This window comes from Idiotropiscis lumnitzeri, chromosome 1 (genome assembly GCF_059441095.1).
Source record: "Idiotropiscis lumnitzeri isolate Australia: NSW breed Sydney's pygmy pipehorse chromosome 1, RoL_Ilum_1.0, whole genome shotgun sequence".
Classification (NCBI taxonomy): domain Eukaryota; kingdom Metazoa; phylum Chordata; class Actinopteri; order Syngnathiformes; family Syngnathidae; genus Idiotropiscis; species Idiotropiscis lumnitzeri.
The window spans coordinates 37,882,058-37,905,112 of NC_142391.1; the positions used below are offsets into that span (position 1 = coordinate 37,882,058).

The 23,055-nt window shown below is 42.1% G+C and overlaps 1 protein-coding gene across 1 annotated transcript in view; it reads right to left on the reverse strand.

Moving 5' to 3' along the window:
- The window catches only part of hmcn2 (hemicentin 2), a 45,797-nt gene extending 23,145 nt beyond the window's left edge, over positions 1 to 22,652 (reverse strand). Inside the window, exons 1-24 of the mRNA XM_088299590.1 lie at positions 22,321 to 22,652; positions 19,912 to 19,982; positions 19,467 to 19,625; positions 18,062 to 18,184; positions 13,920 to 14,091; positions 13,722 to 13,828; positions 13,524 to 13,644; positions 13,180 to 13,443; positions 12,924 to 13,068; positions 12,445 to 12,566; positions 10,590 to 10,862; positions 10,108 to 10,249; positions 9,724 to 9,851; positions 8,259 to 8,372; positions 8,021 to 8,179; positions 7,754 to 7,948; positions 7,001 to 7,096; positions 6,759 to 6,886; positions 6,543 to 6,687; positions 6,115 to 6,227; positions 3,518 to 3,677; positions 3,271 to 3,430; positions 965 to 1,092; positions 542 to 793 (exon numbers count right to left, since the gene is read on the reverse strand). Coding sequence (XP_088155716.1) covers positions 542 to 793; positions 965 to 1,092; positions 3,271 to 3,430; positions 3,518 to 3,677; positions 6,115 to 6,227; positions 6,543 to 6,687; positions 6,759 to 6,886; positions 7,001 to 7,096; positions 7,754 to 7,948; positions 8,021 to 8,179; positions 8,259 to 8,372; positions 9,724 to 9,851; positions 10,108 to 10,249; positions 10,590 to 10,862; positions 12,445 to 12,566; positions 12,924 to 13,068; positions 13,180 to 13,443; positions 13,524 to 13,644; positions 13,722 to 13,828; positions 13,920 to 14,091; positions 18,062 to 18,184; positions 19,467 to 19,625; positions 19,912 to 19,982; positions 22,321 to 22,579 — 3,736 coding nt within the window. The 5' untranslated portion in view covers positions 22,580 to 22,652. The remainder of the gene's footprint in view (positions 1 to 541; positions 794 to 964; positions 1,093 to 3,270; positions 3,431 to 3,517; positions 3,678 to 6,114; positions 6,228 to 6,542; positions 6,688 to 6,758; positions 6,887 to 7,000; positions 7,097 to 7,753; positions 7,949 to 8,020; positions 8,180 to 8,258; positions 8,373 to 9,723; positions 9,852 to 10,107; positions 10,250 to 10,589; positions 10,863 to 12,444; positions 12,567 to 12,923; positions 13,069 to 13,179; positions 13,444 to 13,523; positions 13,645 to 13,721; positions 13,829 to 13,919; positions 14,092 to 18,061; positions 18,185 to 19,466; positions 19,626 to 19,911; positions 19,983 to 22,320) is intronic.
- Between the last annotated feature and the right edge of the window lie 403 nt (positions 22,653 to 23,055).

The following is a 23,055-nucleotide window of genomic DNA, read 5'->3' on the forward strand; positions in this document are numbered from 1 at the left end:
TACAGATTATTACTCTTTTGGTGGCCCAATAAAACGTGATCTGGGGCCTATTTTGCGGTTGGAAAATGCGGCACTACACATTTTCTTTATTACACTTTTTAAATATATACTATGAGTCAATGGAGACAAAAAGACTGAATCTTCCCCGATTGGTTAAAAGTGGTGTGTGTGCGTATTTATATATATATATATATATATATATATATATATATATATATAACCATGCGTGTTTAGAAGTAATTTTGTCGCTTTCTGTCAATGAGATCACAATTGTTCAAGGCCAAGTAATGGCCAATCATCGCACACCTGCTTGGCCGCACCTTGAGATGTGCAAAACTGGTAGATTTTACTGCTTAACTCATATTCCACAAACGCAATATTATCATAATGCCATGTTTCGACTAGTGGGTCTGCATTGAAAATTTTCTTGTTAAGAACTTTCTTGGGTTGACTTCCCGTTTAAAGATAAGACAAGGTATTTCTTTTTTCTTAGTTTTGCGCTCGAGCTGTAAAAGACTGGGATTAAGTTACAGGAATTCACCAAGAATTTCCAGCGTGATCTCCAAAGTCTCCTGTCCAGCGCTGTTGCGAGCCACGCACTGGTAAATTCCTTTGTCAGCCAGGCTGACCTTCTGGATTCTAAGGGGTGACGTTTCCTTGATCCCAACAGGAAGACCATTGTGAAACCAATTGACCTCTGGGCTCGGCTCTCCCTGGACCACACATGGGAGCATGACTGTTTGCCCGACCAGGGCTTTCAGTAGCGGGGGAGCGGGCTGAATCCTGGGCTTGGCTAAGCGGAAAAGAACAACCTTAGAATGTTTTTAACTTTGAACATATCTATTTATATTTTTAACAATTTAGACAGAAGTGATGGTTTAGCTTGAATTCTATCAACATGAACGCGTTCCCTGAAGACATAATATAGTGTTTCTGACTTTATACTAATGCCCCACAAAGTTACCTTGGATCTGTAAATTGTAGCTTAAGGACACATTGCCAGCTGGGTTCTCTGCAGTACAAGTGTACAATTTACTATCAATGAGGCGTACATCAGTTATCTTCAGGGAGCCTGAGGGCAAAACAGTGAACCTGGGGAATGATAAGGGGTGAAGAGCAAAGAAATGACACAAAAAACACAACACTTAACGAGTCCCTGAATAGCTATTCTCTATTTGTGGAAAGGAACTTATCTTGTTTGGAAGTGAAAAAAAACCCCTCAAATTTCTTTGGTTTCGCTAGAACATTTGCAAGACTAAAAGGACGCTTTAAAATAAATATATTCCCTTGAATGCCATTGTTTTTGTAAGAACATACCCTCATGGTGGTATATATTTTAGGTTAGAAGGGCCTAGGCCTTCGGGTCTTTTATTAGATAACGAGTACTGAGGAAACACAAAGTAGATACAAAATAGAAACTGCCAAACAAATATTTTGTAAACTGATGATTTTTTTTATTCCGACTTTTATTATTGATTTTTATTTTTTATTTTTTTTTGATGATTGTGTGGATTCCTGGAAAGTAAGTGTGTGTCGTCCCGAGTGACAAATTTGAGTATAAGGCCTAAAAAAAGAAAGCACTCAGTGGAATGCAGCTTCCTCCAGGGTCGAGTGATCTCCCCTGTGACTTGTTAACATTGTCCAAGGTAATTACGGTGTAAAAGGGTAGCCAGGGTTTAAGTTGATGATGTCACCCTGGGAAAGGTCACAGAGATAGCAACATCAATAGAATACTAAAGAGTGTTAAGAATATCACTTTGGCATCACGGGTAATTTTGAGAAAGGCCTAACCGTGGTGCTAGATGCAAATACATCACTGCTTGAGAAAGGCAAATGCAAATGCAGCCATTTGTCTTTCTGAGACAAACAAAAAGTATGCTCGTGGCTATGACATGCCCAGCTGTTTAATGTTTCAAAGGAGTGAAATGCTGCTTAGTAACTTGAAAAGTTTGTGTTCAGCATCAAAGTGGAGTTGTATAAATGCAAAATACACACACATGTAAACATACCTCCCCCAGTTATGGTAGATAAGTGTTTTTCCTAGGCAACTGAATTATAACAAGAACATGTTTATTTCAGTGGAAATAAGATCAAAGCAAAAATAGCTTGTAACTCCATGCTGTTGGTTATCACATTTGTGCAAAATGTTACTTTGCTGGGTAATATAAACTAAAGCACACGGGACAGGACATCTCATTTCCATCAGTCCCCAAATCGACACCCTGACTGAGGCCTTGTCTACACGTAGTCAGTCTTTTGTTAAAAAAAAAAAGGCGCACCCACACTAAACCGCATAAGTGAGTTTTTCAGCGCATTCACAAGTACGTCAATTCACAACAGGGTGACCGACTGACGATGACGAACTGGCTGAGGGACCGTTCACAAATACGTAATTAACTGGTTACGACTGTCTACAGCAAAAGACGGACCCGGCAATATCCGCAAATCATTGGGAGGAGTTTTCAGAAACCTTTGTTTTTGATGACAAGAATCTCCGGATGGTGTGGATTAGAGGGCGAACCGCATACAAATATCTCCCGTTTGCAAAATACCCGGCTATGTGTAGGCAAGGCCTAAAACACGCCCCTAATTTTCATTTTGTAAAAATCAGCACCATGCTTGTCTCCTCTGTGTTGTAGAGCTTGCATAGTGGTTCCATTTGCCGAGCACGGACCCATGTGGGGGTTGTTCACATAGACATGCTATACTCATCAGACAGGACTAGCAAAGCGTCAGCAAGTTGTTTTATTGCTAACGCTCCCCAGGGATTTTTGTCTTTAGGCAGACAGGGCTTGTATCGCTTCTCTGTCAGTTAGTTTTCTTCCCCTCTTCCTGGCATCCCCCACACCACCACGCACATTTCCTTTCTTCCCGGCCGTATAGACAAGCCGTCATGCATTTGAGTCACGACTGCAGCTTTCAGCTCCCTCGTCATCCTCGTCTCAGGCCATTTAGTCGGAAGGTCTGTCCTATATTTTGTGTGTGTACTGAGTCGGCCTGCCTGTCTGCAGCCAGTGTGATCACACATGAATGTGAGCCATGCAGGACCAGATGTTCCACCTCAATTAAGATAGCAAGTCAAAGCTACAATACACACAGACCTCCTGCAGTCGGTTGCCTCCTCTGCCAAGCTGTACTTTAAAGAGCATCATTAAAAACTTGAGTAGTAATGAATTAAAGGCGGCGATCAGACGTAAGGCACGCTGAGGACCTTTGTCTTTCCCTACACGTGACAATGTTGCCACAGTGATGTCAAAAACTTGCACTTACCCTGCTGTGATGGGGGGGATGGGGTGTCCATTTCTGTTCCATGTGACAAGTGGTGTCGGACTCCCTTCGGCCTCACAAGGTAGAACTACCTCTGCTCCCACCTCGGCAGCCATTTTTACGACGTTGTCAAGGTCACTCACACCCACTATCTTGGGTATTGCTGAGAAAAGACATGCAACTGTGAATGTTAGATCTCCGGGAAACTGCTGGATTTGGGTGACGATAGTCAGGCATTTATTTGCCTTACTGTTAACACTGAGCTGGATTTCTCGACTAGCGTAACCCACAGAACTAGTTGCAGTACACACGTAGATTCCTGCATCGTCAGTGGTGGGATGAGGGATGTGGAGGTATCCATTGGGGTCAGTCTGAAGCGAGGAGCTGTCCCGAAGCACAGGTTGCCTTCCCTAAAGTAACAAAATGCATTTAAAAATAATTATAGCTCCCCACACGATGCGGGACACAGACGTCGCTCTAGGATGAACATCCAAGAAAGCAGGCTACCGACTTTACACTTGCTTTGAACGTTAGACAGCTTTTACAGATTTATCCTTGTTTGGCAAGTAGACCACTGTAATGAATTTGACTGTGCAGTATGCTGATAAAATTGTTCAGGAAAAAGCGAGTTAAAAAAAAAAATCTGGCTCAAAGCCGTGATGTGACATTTACAAGTGTCCAAGTCTTTGTACAGCATTTATGTTTTACAGCCTTGAAAGCTGTTCGGGATGAAATGATAGCAGTGGTAAGCAAAAATCATAGAGCTGATTACTTTGCAGTCATGGATGCAAGGAGAACCATAAAAGTCATGTTCGTGTACAGCATAAACAAATGTATCTTGTTTGGGAATCCTACGCAAAGTTTACGAATGTCGTTATAATGGGAAGAATTCACTGCGCATTGGAACAAACAAGCGTTATATTGACTTTATTTCATGTCGGCTGTTTTCAATTTATTAGCAATATAAAGTACAAAATGTTGCCCCTCAGTCAAAGGACATGGGTTGAATCCCAGCTTGGGGAGAACACGTATACTCCACTTGAGAGGGTCTAAGAAACTTTGACTGTGAGGCAAATGTGCAAGCCACACACCACACTCTGCTGACAACAATTAAATAATACAATACAAAAGTAAAATTTAGTCAAATGTACTGAAAGTCATGAACAAAAAGTTGATAAAGAAAGAAGGAAACCTAAGGCAATAAACCGCTATTTGATATGTTGGGAATATGTCCTCCGTTTATTCCATCGTTTTCTGTATGGCTTATCCTGTTCAAGGTCAGGGGCGGATAGACTCTAGCAGACATAAGGCAAAAGGCAGACACCCTGGATCAGTCCCCAGTCAACTGTAGGGAGTTTGGGAATAGTCCGTTGAATGGCAAACAGCAGCTTACAAGAAGGTTCATGTTGTGCAACATGGTCAGGCAATTAACAAAATATTGTGAAAGTTCTCACAAAGCAAGATTGGGGAACTTTTGGAACTGGATTGCAAAATGCTGCAAAAATACTTAAAAGGACACTTGATCCGGCTGGCACTTATATAATACGTATGCATGTAAAAATGACATCAGTACTAAACCCCTCCCGCCCCCCTTTTAGACTCTAGAGTGATATAAGGACTTTTCCTTTACTCTGATGAGATTTAAGAGAAATTGGCACGCCGGCTTTTGGAGCTCGGCTAGTTATCAGCTGTTTACGTCATAGCAGGGAGGCAAGCATTGTCATATTGCTCAAATTGTCAGTTCTGTTGTCTGAAATGGCGACCGATCGGCACCAAAATTCAACTGCACATGACCACTCTTGTCCACTTCAATCTGTGAAACTACCTCTAAGCGTTCAGCACAATATTTTGGCGTGAGTTCATAGGAGTAAAAACCATGATCAGCCCCACAAAATCAAAAATGCTGTTCCAGTCGATTCTTGACTTACAAAGGCTGAAGCGGACAAGAGCATGAATGCGCACACAAACCCCAGTGGTTGGAGTGTTGTAGTTTTCAGACATTTTGCTTTACAAAAGCTCTGTTAAACTTCAGGAGGCAGCGGTCGCCAGGCATGGATCTTTCCCCCCACGGCTCACAGTAGCCGCGGCGGTGGTGTTAAAAGTAACAGCATTGCTCAAGGCAGCAACAACAAACACCAAATTGACCAAATTGAAAACGCAAAGATTTAATTTTCCTGATAAAAAAAAAAAAGAAAAAAAAAACAAAACATAAATTGTATCGTTTGAGGGTGCCACGGTGGCCGACTGGTTAGCACGAAGGCCTCACAGTGAGAGACACCAACGGTCATGGGTTCAATCCGGCCATCCTGTGTGGAGTTTGCATGTTCTCCAAGTGCTTGCGTGGGTTTACTCCGGGTACTCCAGTTTCCTCCCACATTCTAAAAACATGCATGGCAGGCCGATTGAATATTTGCCCCTAGGTATGGGTGTGAGCGCGGATGGTTGTTCGTCTCTGTGTGCCCTGCAATTGGCTGGCAACCAGTTCAGGGTGTCCCCCGCCTACTGCCCGAAGAGAGCTGGGATAGGCTCCAGCACCCTCTGCGACCCTAGTGAGGAGAAGCGGCATAGATGATAAATGGATGGATGGATGGATGTATCATTTGAAAGATGGACCCGTAACTGACAACTACTACTACGGGTGTCAGTTTGAGAAAATGTAGCTCACATTTCCACCATGCTTAATTGAAATATTTGTTTAAATATAAGTTGCAAGTCAGCAGTGCTATGCTGCACTCATGTCTGCAGGCCTCATGATGTTTCATTTTCAGCAGAAAGGCTGGCACGGTTCATATGAACCAAAGTCAGGAACACTTGCAGTCAGAATAACAGAAAACAACAAACTCCTACCTTGGACCAGACCACAACTGGCTTAGGAACACCACTGGTCTCACATGACAATGTGATGGCTACACCCTCGTTGGCGATGTAGCGATAGGGCCCAGCGTTGATCTCCGGGGGCACTGCGAAGAAAGTAGGCCACAAAGCACAGCTGACTATTTGCTTGGCCCTCACAAATCTCTCTGGCCTTCGAAGACCAACTGTATCGGCACTTTAGTCATTTATTCATGAGAAACTGATGAACCGTAATCTGACTTGTCTGTCATTCTCCTCTTATGAGCAAAATGACCCACGGCTCAAAGCATATAGCAAATTGAAGCCTCTTACAAAGTCGACAGCAGGTGGTCAGTTTCCTGGATTACAGTTCTTCCCTATACCGACTTTCCTTCAAATCTGTCCAGAGCATGGAGAGGGTGTGAAAACAAAAGGCTACTTACCATGGACCTCCAAGATGACTGTGATGTTCATCGAGCCTGCTACATTCACTGCTGTGCAAACATATGCTCCAGAATCCTCTGGGATGGCTCTTTCAATGTACAAACTTCCATCACTCCTCACAAACATTCTCCCATTCAGTTGAACCTTTGCGGGGTAAGAAAGACAATGTCACAAAATAAATTGAATACTGTATCCATAATTTTTTTAGATCTTACATCTTTCCCATTTTGTGACCAGTGTCTTTCTGGGAGGGGTATTCCATCCAGCAGCATACATGGGATACTCAGGGACTGCCCCATGCCAGTAGTTATGATGGGGGCCCCTTGAGCTAAGAGAGGGGGCTCTGCAATTGCAATTGTTCAATGAACATTGATCAAATACGAGCCGATTCAAGCGTTTGCACTTTGCAGGGATACAGTCAGAAGCAAAAGCCAATTCACATAGTATAAAAGCCTACCCAGTCCAGTGACACTAACTCTAGCCTCAGCTTTGATTGTTCCAAATTGGTTCTTGGCCTCACAGGTGTATAGGCCTTCATCATCCAGCCAGACACCTGAAGTAAAATTCAACATGAATGATGCTTCAAACATAGCAACACAGCCCCATCTGCACCGCTGAGATAAGCAGAAATTCTCTGAATTATGGGGTCAGCACTTCAATAACAAGTGGTATTTGTTTGACGGTGCTGTAAGTAGAAGTTGAAATAGAAAAGAATAGGATAAATGAGTTTGGCTGTGCTGCCATACAGCTGACACACATGACCCTCTGATGATGAACAAGTTATTCAGCACAAGTTTTAAGATTCTCAAGCCAAATTTGAAGCAGACCATTACAAGACATTTGACTTTAAAGCATGTAGACCAGAGGTGTCAAACTCATTTTAGCTCAGGAGCCACATGGTGGAAAAGCTATTACCAAGTGGGCCGGACCAGTAAAATTATGATCTGTAACAAAAAGCATCGTCAATTTGTAAATATGCATTTGCGCTATTTGCAAGCTGTCCTGGTCAACTTTTTTTTTTCATAAAATACACATTTTGTATAGAACACAGAATAATATGAGCAATCAGTCAAAAAATAAATACATACAATGAAATGGAAAAATCTTTGACATGCCAGTGCAATAATCAGTGGAATCAGGGAATCCTGAAGTTATTCTAATGATGCAGACCAAAGCTCGGGTTTAGGGCAATGCACCACGGTCAACTCACTTTGAATCAGAAGGAATCCATTCTCCAGATGCATTTTTCTACCGCGATTGTCTGCCCTTGTGAGAATGTGTCTACCATCTTGAGTGTACCAGCTCACGGTTGGTTGTGGGAAACCTCGAGCCAAACAGGGAAGGGTGATGTTTTCCCCTACATTAGCCGCCGTGTCAACTGGTGCCTCCAAGAACAAAGGTCCCACTGTGATGTGAAAAGTGGGAAGATATCTATTTTCCTTTAATTGACTTGACGTAGATGGCAGTCTGGTCTTACCTCCAACTTGCAGACTGACTGTGCCAGAGGAGCTCCCAGCCGGGCTGCTGGCCACACAGCTGTATTGACCAGCATCTACATCCTGTACCCCACGAAGGTGCAGTGTCCCGCGGTGGACATCCTGCTCAACAAAGGGGGCGGAGCCCACCTCAAGTTTCCCTGGAAATACAGAACAAAATCGAGCTCCAATTGTTTCTTTGCATTTCCGTGTATTCAACAAGGTTATATGGTGAGTTACCTTTAAACCAATGGACAAGAGGAGGGGGGGTTCCATTGGCCCGACACTCCAGCGTAGCATCATCCCCAACAGCTACAAGGAGGACCGGCTGCACCACTGTTATGATAGGCACCTCTGATGGAAAACAGCAGGATTCAGATGTTTTTAAAATGTATAGTGAACTGTATACTGTACAGGGCTCCGTAATCACGGGGCTCCCACAGTAGCCCCTGTCAGCACCTGCTTGGCTCAGTCTCATTCTCTTAGTGCTGCCTTTGCTTGAACAAAGGAAGAGATGAGCAGCAGCGATCAACAAATACTTTATTTCAAAACATATGATTACTGTCGGCCATAATCATGCCAAAGTATTGAGCATTTCCCGCCACTGTCAGCCCACAACTCTCCAAAGTACACTGTAGTTCTCTGCCTCTGGCTCCGCTTCCTTTCTCTAAGGGCCTAAACTCCCTCATCCAATCATAAATCACACTCGGTTTCCTTCACAACAAGCAGAAATTAACTGAACTCATGAACAACATGTTCAACGCAACTGCAGGCTTGCATCAATATTAAATGATATATTATAATATATAAATGATATATATATAATATTTCAAATAACACCAGAGAGAGCCCAGCGCACCACCAGTGGTAGACCTAGACGGTGGACCCATGTGTTTTTTTTTCTGGGCTACAGATACCGATTTATTTGTAGTCAAGGTGGCTGATAACTGAAATTTGGAGATCATCATTTTGAGTTAAGGGCAAATATTGACATGAAAATTAAAACAAAAATACAAACTCCAATTTTGTTGCAATATCTCTAAAGGTACAGTGTGAAGAATTTAGTGCCATCAAGTGGTGAACTAATAGAATGCAACGACCTAAGTTTGAAGTGCATGCCTTTTGAAGGACGCGCGCTAATGCCTCAGAGTGACCACACTTTGCCAGCCTACCACCAAGTTCTTCATCAGAGATGCCAGCAAAACGTTATTCTAAACGACTTCTTGTATTCCCTCAAGTGACGAAGTAAGTGCGTTGCATTTTATTACACACGCTGTAGTCATGACGTTGAGGAACTACATATGTTAAGTCTGTGTCCTTCGGGTATCTGTTGAGAAAGATGGCAACAAATCATTGTCGAGGAGTTGCTCCTTCGTAAAATAATTAATGATTACTTTACCTACAGTTACATTAAAAAAATATGTTGATGTGAAAGAACTTTTTTGTAGATTATTGAAAATAATACTATACTTTTAGAAACGACATTGGCAAGTCAGTGTAATGGTTTCTTGATGACATCTTCTGTAACAAACTAAAATTGTAACTCAGTAAATGTGGGTAAAATAAGGGAAATATCATTTTATGTGAGAAAGAATATGGCCACACTCACTACAATGCCTTACTTGAAGCATTGTTAAAAAATGCTTTGGATCTAAAATACAAGGAATTTATTCTTAGTAACAGAAGTCACACATACTGTAGATACCTGCATAAGTAAGTAAGACAGATTGTGAGGCAGTTCCAGCCACATTGGTTGCCAGACATGTGTAGTTCCCAGCATCCTCCGGGATAGCCCCTGTTATGGTCAAAACTCCTTGCTGGTGTAGACTCAACCTGCATCAGGTAATTGGCAGAATAACATAATGCTATCTCACATTGATTACATGTACAGATGTGCTGAAAAACGAACATTAGTGCAAAGTATTTTTGTTCCTTTTGTGTATCGAACAATTTATTTTCGCCTCACTAAGCACATAAACAGTATATGGGAAAACAATCTTAATAACAGAACAATGATTTCTTGTAGCTAGAGTGGAATGTAATGAGTCCTTTGTGCCGGAGGTGTTGAGTGGGCTGAGAGTCCTCTTACCTCGCCCGATTAGCAAGGAACGTGTTTCCATGGCTCCAGAAGAGCAGGGGAGGGGGAGAGCCAGATGCTGAGCAGACAAGGCGGATTTCATCCCCTCGGGAAAAGACCTGGCTTTGGGGGTGTAGTACCACAGAAGGTCTCTCTGCAGTACAATGAACCAAAGAAAGCCGCGTGTTACTCTGGGTCTTGCTCACACGGTGTCATATATTATTTCGCAAACTAAACATCAGTAAAGAAGCCAACTGGGCAGCACTGAGACTGTTTGTGAAATTCATCAGAAAGTCAGAGGCCATGCCACAATAGAAACCACAACTTTTAACGTGCATCATGAGAAACATTTGCTGACAAGCTTGTGGCTAAATCCGACTGTAGGATGGCTCAACCTGTAATGGAAACCAGATGACAGCGTCCCGACAGGAACCAGGAGGCCCAGTGTGTTAAGTATTTAAACAGATGCCCATTGGAGTGTGAGCGGACCGTACCTGGGACGAAGAGCCATACAGTGATTCTGGTGTCTCCATGAGCGTTTGAGGCCACACAGTGATAATCGCCAGCATCCTGAATCTGCACGCTGCTAATCTGCAGGGATGAGTTAGACAGCGGCCTCACCCTCCCTGAACGGGCTCGGATGGCACGACCAGCTCGATGCCAGGTCAAGTTGTAGCGCATGGAGCCCTCTACTTTACAAGACAGCACAGCAACACTTCCCACTAAGGACGTGACATTGACTGCGGGCTTGAGTACTGGTGGAGGCTCTGTTCATAAGAGACAAAACCAAAATATAAGAGTTTGGAACAAGAAAAAACGGACACCAGTGCAACCTAAAATAATTGTGTGGGAACTGATTTCAAAACCTGACTTTTGAGGATCTGTGGAAAGATTTAACTGCAATTATTTCATTTGTCCTGGATTACATTCTTTGTCTCTGAATGTTAAATCTCGTCAGCATTGTTGACTGGCATTCCACTACCAAGCGACTTAGTTATTTACGAGGCAATGTCAATCATTTCATGGGTAAAAAAAAAAACAACTTACAATGTTTTTTCCTCAGAGTTGCAAATGGAAGTATTTACTTTTCCTCTTTTTACTTTTTTTCCCGTTGATTTTTGATTGTTATCGAGCACATCGGGTTATAATAATTATAATGATAATAATTGCTATGACTGTGGTAGTATATTTACCAATATTCATGAGTTAAGAGTTACGTTCAGAAGCGCGTTTAATTTTTTTTTTTTAAACATCAGAGCTATAAATTACAATGCATGGTAAAAATCTAGACAGCACTGCTGTTTTGCCTGGCAGTCAAAAAGTCAGTCCACTACCAAACACATCGCCATAGGCGGGCCAGAGGTGGGGGTGCGCACCCCCAAGATGTTTTTGCATCGCAATATGAGGCATGGATCTCTAAAAAAAAAAAAAAAAGTTTTTACTTTATATATATATATATATATATATATATATATAAACATGAATAAACAATAGTGTCATTTGCTGTGGTTGATGGCCAGTCATATGTGCAACAGCTCATCGCCGCCATTGCGAAAATTATTTTAGATGTGCAATGTTGGTGCACAAACTTTTCAAAGGGAATATTATATAATATATATTATAGCAGAGGATACTGCGGTAAACTGCATAAGGGGCAGTCTAAAATAAAGTCGAGTCCAAAGGCAAGTCAAATTTATGTATATAGCCCTTAATTCCAAAAAAGTCTCAAAGGGCTTCACATGCCCATAGTTGTCAAATATTAATGACATCCCCTCATCTTAACACCCAAGAGAGCAAAGAAAAACTCCAAGAACCCCATCTGGGGAAAAACTTACGAGGACACTCTGTATATAATCATTCACCGCCAGTTAATTGACATACATTTAGTTTCCTACATTAGACTGATGCTGCAAAGCACATCAGCAGGGCTTTGGTGGCATCTCTCTATATGTTCTGTAAAAGTTTTCTAGGGTAATACTTGCCAGTCAAAAAGCACAAATATAGTACACTAGCATTGAATATATAAGTACTGTCTGATGGGGATTAATAATCAACCCAACATGCATTTCATGAACGAGGTACAAGGCAGAGGTTTGGGGATGGGTTTGTCGACCAAACTAAGAACACAATACCGCCCATCAGAAGGACAACTTCCAAGCATGATTGTACTGCATCGTGTCTTTTCTTTGATTAAGTGATCAAACTGTGCCACAACATTAGTGTCGGTGATTCAGTTATCAGTGGTAGAAATGTTAGCCAAACCAGGGTTTAATGTTACAAACCATGGTTAGCCAAACTTAACAGTACCCTAATTGTGGAAACAGCTTTCATGTAAGCGTTGTGCAGTACCTCTAACAGTCAGCTGGGTTAAGGCATGTCCTTGTCCTGCACCACTCTGTGCTATGCACTCATAGAAGCCTTCATCATCTGCTGAAGCATGGTGAATCTCCCATGACGCAGTGGAAGATTTCCTAATTAAAAAAAAAAAAGCTTGGTTTAGTGAATGGGCATGACAGTAGCAACCAGATCTTATTTCATGTCATTTTCAGTTAGAATCTCAGGCACACACTGTAATTTTCACCACAAGTAAATCTCAGGTAATTCAAACCGGAGCATTAAATTAGATACACATGGACACGTTATTAATTGATCAAGACAAGTGAGTACACGCTCTATGATCTCGTTGTCTGTGACATATGAGCCAATAATGCAAACCAATTCCAAGCACGCTCACTGCCAAGAATATGGGTGGTGGAGATAATTAGAACTGCAGAAAGTTCTCAAGGGAGAATTTAACAAATTCCCAGAAGTTATGAAATACAAATTACTGGAAGAATTTCTCTGCTCCCAGTGTCCTTCCACTTCTTGCAAATCTTAGCCTGTAAGGTATGTCGCTCTCCACCGAACAGTGAATCATAGCAGGCTGCATGTAGATACCCTTCACCACATCAGGCATGTTCACAGCTGGAGGAGCTACACATGGGAGGTAACAAAGGTTAAAGACCACAAGCGCGATTGATGAGGTGTGAAATCTTAGCAGTATAGTAGTCAAAGAGACATATCTGACGGGAGCTGGAGTCTAACCTGGAACTATGTTGGTGTACGAGACACTCGACAGTCGCTGAAAACGATAGCCCCCCTCGTCTCTGCCCGATGCCTTGATGAAGAAACTCTGGGAAGGGGTACGTATTTCTGGGACACTCCACAGCCCTTGTTGGCCAAGGTCAGAGGGCAGAGGCACCTGGATGGTGCGCAGGGAACGTCCCGAGCCAGAAATGAGCTCTACGTGACTCAGCTGACCAGGTGGTTTCAGGCCTGTGCATTTTAGCAAAACATATGCTGGCAGTCCTGAAAGGTACACAAATGCCTCAGTCATTTCCCCAAATGGTCTTTGGCAGATGAAAAGCGAACAGAAACACTAGCAGCACCTTTTATTGGCCTTTCTCTAGTTTGGTTAAACTCGTTAACTGGTACACTTGAAAAGCCAGCCCGGAAGTCCAGATTGCTGATTCCTGTGACCCTCAGGGTATGACGACCACTGCCGCTCACCTTTTGGATGAGAGCAAAGCAATGAGTTGATTGTCAAGAGATACGGCAAAAGTAATTAATGACATGAAGAGTGGTACCTTCAGGTTCCACGCTCCAGGCCTGGGAAACTTCAGGTTGACAACACGAGCAGAGTTAGGAATGTTCAGAAGCTCTTTAAGACCCTGCTCAACATCTACAACATGCCCTGCGTAGAGTAGAGAATACAATTCAAGGTGATCAGTGTTTGGAAACACATTTTGCACAGTTTATAGAGGTGGAACCGTTATGTTTTATACCAAGGGGATCTCGGAGTTCAATTTGTGGAGCAGGCCCACTGAGTGACACAGTGACCTCACGGAGGCTAGGGTCAAAGGGCACTTCCCACAGGTTCTCCTGCGCGCTGTCATGGTTTGAGGACAGCAGATGGACCTTCATGGGCTGAACAGTTTCCTCGACCCACTTCAATACCTAACAAGCATAAAAAAATAAAAAAAGAATCACATTTCATGCTGACGCATTAGATAAAGCTGTGTTCTGTCGAAATTTATCTGTGAAGGTTCGTCTCTCTGTAGGATAAAAGCAGGAAGGATGTGATCATGACATTTCCCAGAGAGTCTGTTCCCTGCCCAAACAGCGATCTGCTCTCTATCTTTGGACTTTTCTTCTTCATCATCACAATTATATTCCTCAGATGTTTTTTTTAAACAACTCAACTGTCAAAGTGATAACCTCGAATATTCAGCATTTTCAACTACGTATTCTCAAGAGAGTGTCTTCTGCATCACTGCTTTCATGAATCATGGCATTCGTACATCAGCGCACGAAGCAGTGGTGTGTTTTACAAAACCAACCATTTTGACTCAGGCAGTTAAAGACAGGCATTTCCCATTCGTCTGCTGAACATGTTATTTCTGGTTTGCGCAAAATTGATTCACAAAGGTCTAAAACTTGATTATATTCAATTGCAAAAGCAGTCATCATAGCAGCCTATAACCATCCGTCTGTTGATCTCCAGAAAAACATCTTGCACTATAGTTTGGACAAGTGCTTGACGACAGTCAATTATTTTGTTGTATGATACATGAAAACAGGAGCAGCAAAAAAAATAAAATAAATAAGTCACAGTTTCATTGCAGTAGCCACAATGGACCCACTGTCCTCCACCTTCCAAATGCTTAAACAGCAACTGCTGTGTAGCATTTGTTTTGACATTGTATAGCGAAGCATTGTGGTTATACAGCATCTGTAAAGAAAGGAAGCCTGCAGTCGGCCTTTTGGCAAGGAGCCAAAAGCAACACATTTTTAGACATTTACAAAAAAAAAAAAAAAAAAAAACTTTGATAACATAATCATCAGGCCTACGCGATAATGCCAAAGAGGTCTACCTATTGCTGACAGCAGCTGGTTCCTCTTGACGTTTTACAACCTGAAAAAGCTGTAATGTCTGCCATATGTGCAGTCATCACCTGCAGAGCAGGAAACTGCTATGAGGTGACCTACATCTGGCCCTGAATGGTGTCTATTGCCTCCACAAAAGAGCACTAGGAGTGTGCATTAGACTGCCCTCACACCACAGATAAAAACAAGAGGAGGGCAAACATGGGAGGACGACCGTCCACGCAACAGTGCTCATCTGAAGCATGCTGAGCTGTGCAGGTACACCCTGTTGCAGCTTGTGGGAATGCCGAGGATCAAAAGTCCTTCATCCAAGGTGTCTCAGTTTGCAAGGCTCTCGCAAAGACTCCATTTGAGATTCATAGAAGCATGACGGATGGGCTAAATTAACTGTTGAGACTCCATTATATTCCATTGAGCAGGTACATTAGATGACCCTACTCAAGGAATTCTGAGCTGTCAGTCGTAAATTGGCGGTGGAGGTGTTCCCCCCGAACAGCTTGACTGCAGAGCCCTTGTTGGGCAAGGGTCAGTTTTGTACTTGTAAAGGTCTCCAAACCACACTCATGAGAATTTGCAAGAAGCCGTCCCACTTCAAATCAAAATTATTGAGCGAATCAGTCCCAGATGGACCCCGAGACCACTAATTGAGCTGCAAAACACCTGCCAAGACCTTTTACGTGAGTCCACCTGCTTTTTAGTGAGGCAGCCTTTGTTTTGCACACTCAGAAAGATGACCTGAGTATACATATTACCTTGCTTTAATTATATTGCAAACAACCATTAGAGATTCTTGAATCCCTCTGCATTAACCTAATGCAAAAACCATGACCATGATTTGATCAACTTCTTAAACACCAAAGCTGAGTGCATAGAACTCCAAAAACAAAACAAAACATACAACTAGCTCACTCATGCTCTAAAAAAAAACAGGCCCCATCTGGCAGCTGTTGGATGGAGAAAAACCATGACAGATCATATCCTGGGATTAAGGAATAATCTAGTTGCTTGCTCCACACTCTCTGTTCATGAAGACCATAAACTGAGACCCCATCCGGAATATTTGGCCATACCTTATTAAAAGCCTGATTAGGGTATTGATGTTAGCTGTGCAACCTTAACTAAAATTAGAAGATTAAACAATTTACATTACTTGGCTAAATGTATGCTACCCAAGACCAGAGAAAAAGTGATCTTGAAATTTAATGTGTACAAACATGGAATTAAAACATGTAAAGAAAAACTAGTTCCAGCAAAAGTCACATGGGGCTGAGGTGTAATTGTTCAAGAGAATTTAGTCACCTGTTCCCAACATTATAAACATAAGAGTACAAACATTCTGCAATTCTTCTTTTGGCAGAGTTATTGAGTGAGAATAGTTACCCCACATCGGTCCGTATGTTTGGTTACATGTATGCATAACTTGACAGAAAACAGACGTACATCCTGCCCCCACCATCATACACCCCATCCACCCTAACACACACACAAGCATGATTGAGTTCACGGGTTCAGGAGGCCACCAGAACACAAAGTTTCTTTCGGGTTCTTCGCTGCCCCGCCCAGTGCTGTGTTCACAGGCAGGATACCAGTATCTCTTGTAAGGGAAAGATGAGCTTCTTTTACATCTGCTTAGGAAGTCAGCATGACTATCCTTGGCAGTCATCTGATACTCCCACCATGTCTGACATCATCCATGGCATTAATTTTATAAGAATGAATGTATTGATGGAGAACTCTTGGACTCTGAGATATAATACTTATACCACAACGGATTTAGATCGTGGCGGGCCATGCATTTCATACCTAGGCCTTTAGTAAAGTCCTACTTAGTCCGACTTGAATAAATACCCCTCATAACACCATGGTTTATGACACCACGGCTGGACAAAAAATATACAGACACACATTTAAGCACTCGTGTCAGCATGATACGGCACTTTTTCAAAACCGTACGGTGCCTTGGAGAAGCCTTCATAACTTTATGCCCTTACAATCACAAACTTTAGTGTATTTTGTGGAGATTTTATGTAACACACCAACGCAAATTAGCAAGTAATTATTAAGTGGAATAATGAATGAAGGCCTCCGTGATTTGTTGGAAAATACGAGTGAATGACGTAAATGGGTGAGAAAAGTGAGGATGAATTCAAGGGCTCGTGACTAATAGAGGCTTACCATGACTGATATATTCTTTATAGAGCGGCAAATCATTGTACATTTCAATGCTACATTGATACGGTCAGGAGAGTCAACAGTAGATAAAAATCATTGTTTGCATAAAACAGACCATGCCATTCGAACCAGAGGTGGGCAATTCAACATCAGTCCGTCATATTTTCTAGCCAAACCAAACTAATCGTCAGTCCATCAGTCTGTCATGTTATTTAACCACGCTTCCTTTATTGCTTCGCCTGTTTTATTTTTTGTTTGGTTGTTTGTTTTATTTTACAGCGTATGCCGTTTGAATGGTCATTGTGTTTTGTGTTCCCGTTTCAGTCTGCTGAGACCGTAGAGGGACCAGTTTATTTACCCTCGCCAACAAACGCGCAGGAGACATGCTGTGCGTGTTTCGGTCAGTCATCAGCAAAACAAGTCAATCAGTACTTGACCCAGTTGGTGACGATTACACTGACGGACAAAAATCCACTTTCATCAGTCATTTTTTTCAAGTTTGTCCTCACTCACCATTTGTCAGAAAATTGACGAACCTTCCATCAGTCTGACGGAATGCCCTCCTCTGATTAAAACAATAAATTTAGAATTTTAAATGGAATGAATATGACAAATGAAAAAAAATTATTTGCACGTAGCACATTCAATGTTCATGTTCATGTGTTGTTGTGTTTTCAAGCCCATTTTATCGAAATATTTATTTTATTAAGCACTGCAGTTTTGTGGTCTGTGCGCTTGATGATCTAACCTAGTGCAAAGTTCAAAGTGCGGCTCTTTCCCCTTGAAAGACGCATTGATGTTGACTGTCCAATCAGACATTCCTTCTGTAAATGGACTGACAGTGAAAGCTTCTTTGTCGTCCTCTCACCTCATTGACCTGCTGCTTGTCCAGGTGAAAGATCTGCCCTGACGACATTGCTGCAATCTCCTCGTAGACCTTGTAGCCAGGCTGAGAGCGGTCACCACAGTCCCCAGTCAGAACAAAAACCACCTGGCAACAAGACAAAAGAGATAACAGTTTAGTCCTACGTTGACTTTTTTGTCACCTCCATGCTTCCAGAGTGATGCTGGGGCTTTTTGTCATGCAAAAACTTCTAATAAAGTCTGCTTCATTGTCTCTCCCGTGCCATTGAATTACAAGTTGTCCTTTTCGTGAGATATACACTCCAATTGCTCTCTGGACTTTTTGTGATTTGAACACTGGTTCACTGACTGTAAAAACTCATACAGTACAGAGTGCCCCACAAAAAAAATTCTTGCTCTTTGCCTACTCAGTACGACCTGTTTTCTTTCATGCAATTAAATTCTTTAAAATTTAATGTCAGAAGTTTTAGTTAGAGCCCTATCTTATACTAGGCCTAATGCCAGTGCCAAAATGAGACTAACGAGCAACAACATTGGAGGAGAACAAGGTTTTTCTCTATTTAATTGGCTTATGGCTATGGTAAGGAGACGAATTGTATTCAAGAGGAGACTACAAGCCGTAGGATGTTTTGAGTCCCCTGGCGACAGCACACTGACATGGTGAGCTAATGTTAGCATGTTTGTTTATATTTGCATTTCAATCGATGTATCATCAAACATTGCGATAAGTCATTAACGGCAAGAGGGCTTGACCAATCAGTCGCCAGCAGAGGTTTATGTCACTAATATTGTATTGTCTCAGCATGCTTAGAATCCTGCCTGTTAGTAGAAACATGGGTATAATTTTTTGCCAATTCAAAAGGGAGCGGCAATAGCGGGGAGCGGCAATAGCGGGGAGCGGCAATAGCGGGGAGCGGCAATAGCGGGTAGCGCCGTCTCCAGCCGCGTAGGCACCAGGCTGTGGAAAGGGGAAATGTGGAAGTCATTCAGTTTCTGGTTGCAAATACATTCACCTTTGGGTATTATGTTTGCCTTCATCTTTAATCGGTCTTGGACGGTGTCGTAGCTGTGTCTCATCAGCTTGACAAAACTACGAACTTTCTGTCACCATCTTTATGTGCCAGTTCATCATCAAGCCGTAACGTTTTTGATTGTTTTTTTTGCAATTCGTGACACATTCTTGTTGATCTTGTTCTTGTCTCATGGCTTTGACTACCAAGGAATTATCATCTGTGCATCCATGTGTGGTTTAGATACTACTGTATACACATGCTCTGAACTTTTTTCCTGTGCCCAGAAGCTCACACACAAATCTTTTTCTGTGGCTTGTTGATAGTACAATGACATAAACTAAACTTGGAGATGCAGAATTGTTCATTTCCTAATCATGTTAGGTTCTCAATGTTTACCTGAGACTGACGGAGTTGCACCAGCTGGAGAACATCCCTTTTCAGGCGGTAGTCTTTTGCTCTAGCGTCGGTGAAGACATAAATGAAGGATCCAGGAAGAGAAACCTCCAAGGCTTTCTTAATGGCTCCAACACTCATCTCGGGGCAGTCACCTCCACCCTGCGTAAGTTATAGCTACAATCATGTGTTTCCTCAAGTAGTGTCATATGACGACTAGGTAGCTAACCTACCGGGTTTCTGTCCAAATTACAAATTACAGAAGCTTCTCCCTTGAAATTGACATTCCTGAGTTACCCAAGCTTCAACTCTTCAGGGATCAAACTACTGTTTGAACTGCATTAAACTGACCCTATCCCAACACAGTCCACATACACTCACATAAAGCCTGAGATAATATTGTGTTATATCAATGGTCTAATAATCGTTGTGTGTGTTCTGTTCCCACCTGAACAAACAGTTCTTGAAGATCCTGCTGGAACTTTTTAGGGTCAGTGGTGATGGACACTGGACCAATATCTGCAAGGATGAAAAGATAGACTATCAAGTTACTGTGTACCCAAAATAGATGTTCTAAGGACCAAGGTTTGGGGGGAAAGTAAAGTTGTTTTCCCTTTTGCAGTTACAACATATTTGACTCTTTAGGAATCACTGTTGTTGTTCATCCCCAAGGTCTTTGATGGGTTTTCTTGAAAATTCAGCCAAGCATGCCTTTACAGACCTTGTTTTATGCAATTGGGGAACAGTCATGAAAGAACAGAAAGGAGCCTTTGCCAAACATGTTTTCCATAATGCATTGGTAAAATGGTGGCAAAAATAATCCCTGACCAATCTATCATCAATCATTTAGTGTCTCACAAGCGCATTACAGGTGTCTTAATACATGCTTATTATGTACTTATTACATGTGTTAATACAGTAGCATGAGTGTTTCTAGTGTATGTCCCAAAATACTAATTCTATTTGAATTGGATTAAAGTAGGTCGGTTGGTATGTAGGTAGGTAGGTTCATCAGAACCAAACGGATTCAGCACATCCAGCGCAAATAGTGTACCGTGTCCCACAGAATTACAATAATCACGTTCCAAAGCTTGGACGAGGGCCTACGTATGCCTGTGTATTTTTCACTAGATTGCCAAATAGCACTTAAAGGGCCTGATGTATTAACATCCAGAGGTGGGTTGTTACACACTTTTTACTCCATTGCATTAATTTACTCCATTGGATTAAATTACTGATCAAAGTAGTTTCAATGCAACATTATTTTTTACTCATACACAACTATTTTATTAAGATAGGAACACATTTGCACTTGCTACTTTTGATTGCTTCATGGTAATGTTGACAAGCAGAACATTTGAGAACAGTTTCATGTGTTGAGCAATCAACAAAGAGTATGCAATGAACCAATCACTAATGGTAAACAAACTGGGGGGGGGGGGTCACTACACAAAAAACTCACATAAGGCGCAACAAAATGATGCAGAAGAAGTAAAACACACACACGCACCCGCACACGCACACAAACACACGCACACAAACGACCATTACAGAATAGAAGAACAGAACTTTGATAAGACTATTTACAATTGCCATCTTCAAAGCCCGAATCACTTATTTGCAACCTTTGTTCCTCACTCCACTCTATACACCACCAAAGATCCCAGACCACTCTCTCGCTCCGCCAATGGAAGCGACAGAACACCAAGCCATCGCTGCCTGCTGAGTCTTGTGGGTTGTTTCAGAAATATACATTTAAAAAAAAGCACCTAAAAAAGGCAATTTCATGCGTGTATAGTTTTAATTAAAGTGAACATATATATATACATATATACATATATACATATATATATATATATATATATATATATATATATATATATATATATATATATATGAATATAAGTGTGCGTGAATCTTTCAAGGTCCTCACGGGTAGACCGCATTAACCAAGACAAAATGTGTGATGTTAAGGCAAACCACAAGATAATTTCCCCGCCACTACCACCATCACCACCTCAGCCTGGCTATACTGGGGGGCTGAGAGTTTTTTTTTTTTTTTTTTTTTTTTAAGAGGATGGTGGAGAGGGCAGGCTGGGGGGGTGATTGGGGTAATTACACTCAGGCAGACAGCATATGCTTCTCATCAGGGCCCAAACACCCTCCCCCCATTAAAGTCCTCTTATTTTCAAACTTGAGCTTTTCCAATATAGTCCACAGGGAAGAGGCGAGCAGCCTTACCTGGTCCAACTATTGGCTCTGTTTGAAAACTTAACAGATCTGTTGCCGGCGTGATACAAAAAAGTAACGCTTGAGGACTAAAACATGCGTAACAACTAACTTTTGCCATCTACATGAATGTCATGTGAGTACAACCAAATTATTTACTACCGTGATCTAATTAGATTTGAATAGCCCCTCCCCAACCCCCCAAAAATCTGAATGTTTTAAATTAAATGCAAATAATAGCATTCTGTTACAATGGGGGTGTTTCAAAGGGTACTGTGCGAGATGTTTAATAATGTTAATTGTGGTTTGCAGTAGGCCCACTTTATAACAGGATCATAGTGAAAGCTGTTTCAAAAAAATGATTACTTCATTTAGCTGCATGTGATTAAATACCACACGCACAGTACAACCACAATATTATGGATAAATATCCTTTTGTATTGCAGCTCACACGTCCCAGTTTGCCATTAGTTTGATTTACAGTTGTCGCCTCTATTTTACCACAAAACCGTGCGAGATAAATAAACAAAATAGATAGGCTACAATTTTGAGGGTTTGCGTGCTAACAAATCATTCACGAAAACATGCATTTTCTCTCAATGGCTGTTTCCAGTGGCGCAAACATTACCTGGATCATGAAACGGAACCAGAACAAAGTTTTTGATGGGTCTCGTCTTCCGATTGAGGGTCTTCTGCAAGATTCGCGAGGCGCCATCGATCACCTGTTTGAGGTCATCGTACATGGAGCCGGTCACATCGAACACAAAGGCCAGGGTCGAGGCGCTGTCACCCGAAGCGTTGCCCTCCTCCAAAGTCGGGGATGCCCGAACCTTGTACACGCTGTTACATAGCACCAGGACCAGGCACGTTATCAAGACACCCTTCATCTTTTTTTTTTAATTCTACTGCATCCGTTCGCCGGAATGAAACAAATCACCAGGTAAACGTATTTAAAATGGGAAAAGACCCGTGAGGAGAGTGACTATGTTAAATCGGTAATAACCGTGGATAGAAAATGCATAAAATGCGATGTAAAATAGATCCAGAGGAGCACATCCGTGCGTAAAGTTTGGAGCAAAGTGTGGAGAGGCTGACTTGTGCGGCACCCCAGGAGAGCTCGTGCTCTGACGCTCCAAACGGGGGCGGGGAGAGGTATTAAAAAGTTCCTGCAAAGACCCAACCTGACTTGTTGGAAATGTGAGCGCGTGTAACTTGACCCCTGCCGTGACTTGCAGCCGTTAACCCGATTCAACATGCCCCTTCAATTTATTGTTCGAGCAAAACGATGGATTATATTGGCGCAATAAACAATGTCCCACTCTAGATTTTATGGACATTTTTATATTGAGTTGGATGATTGTAA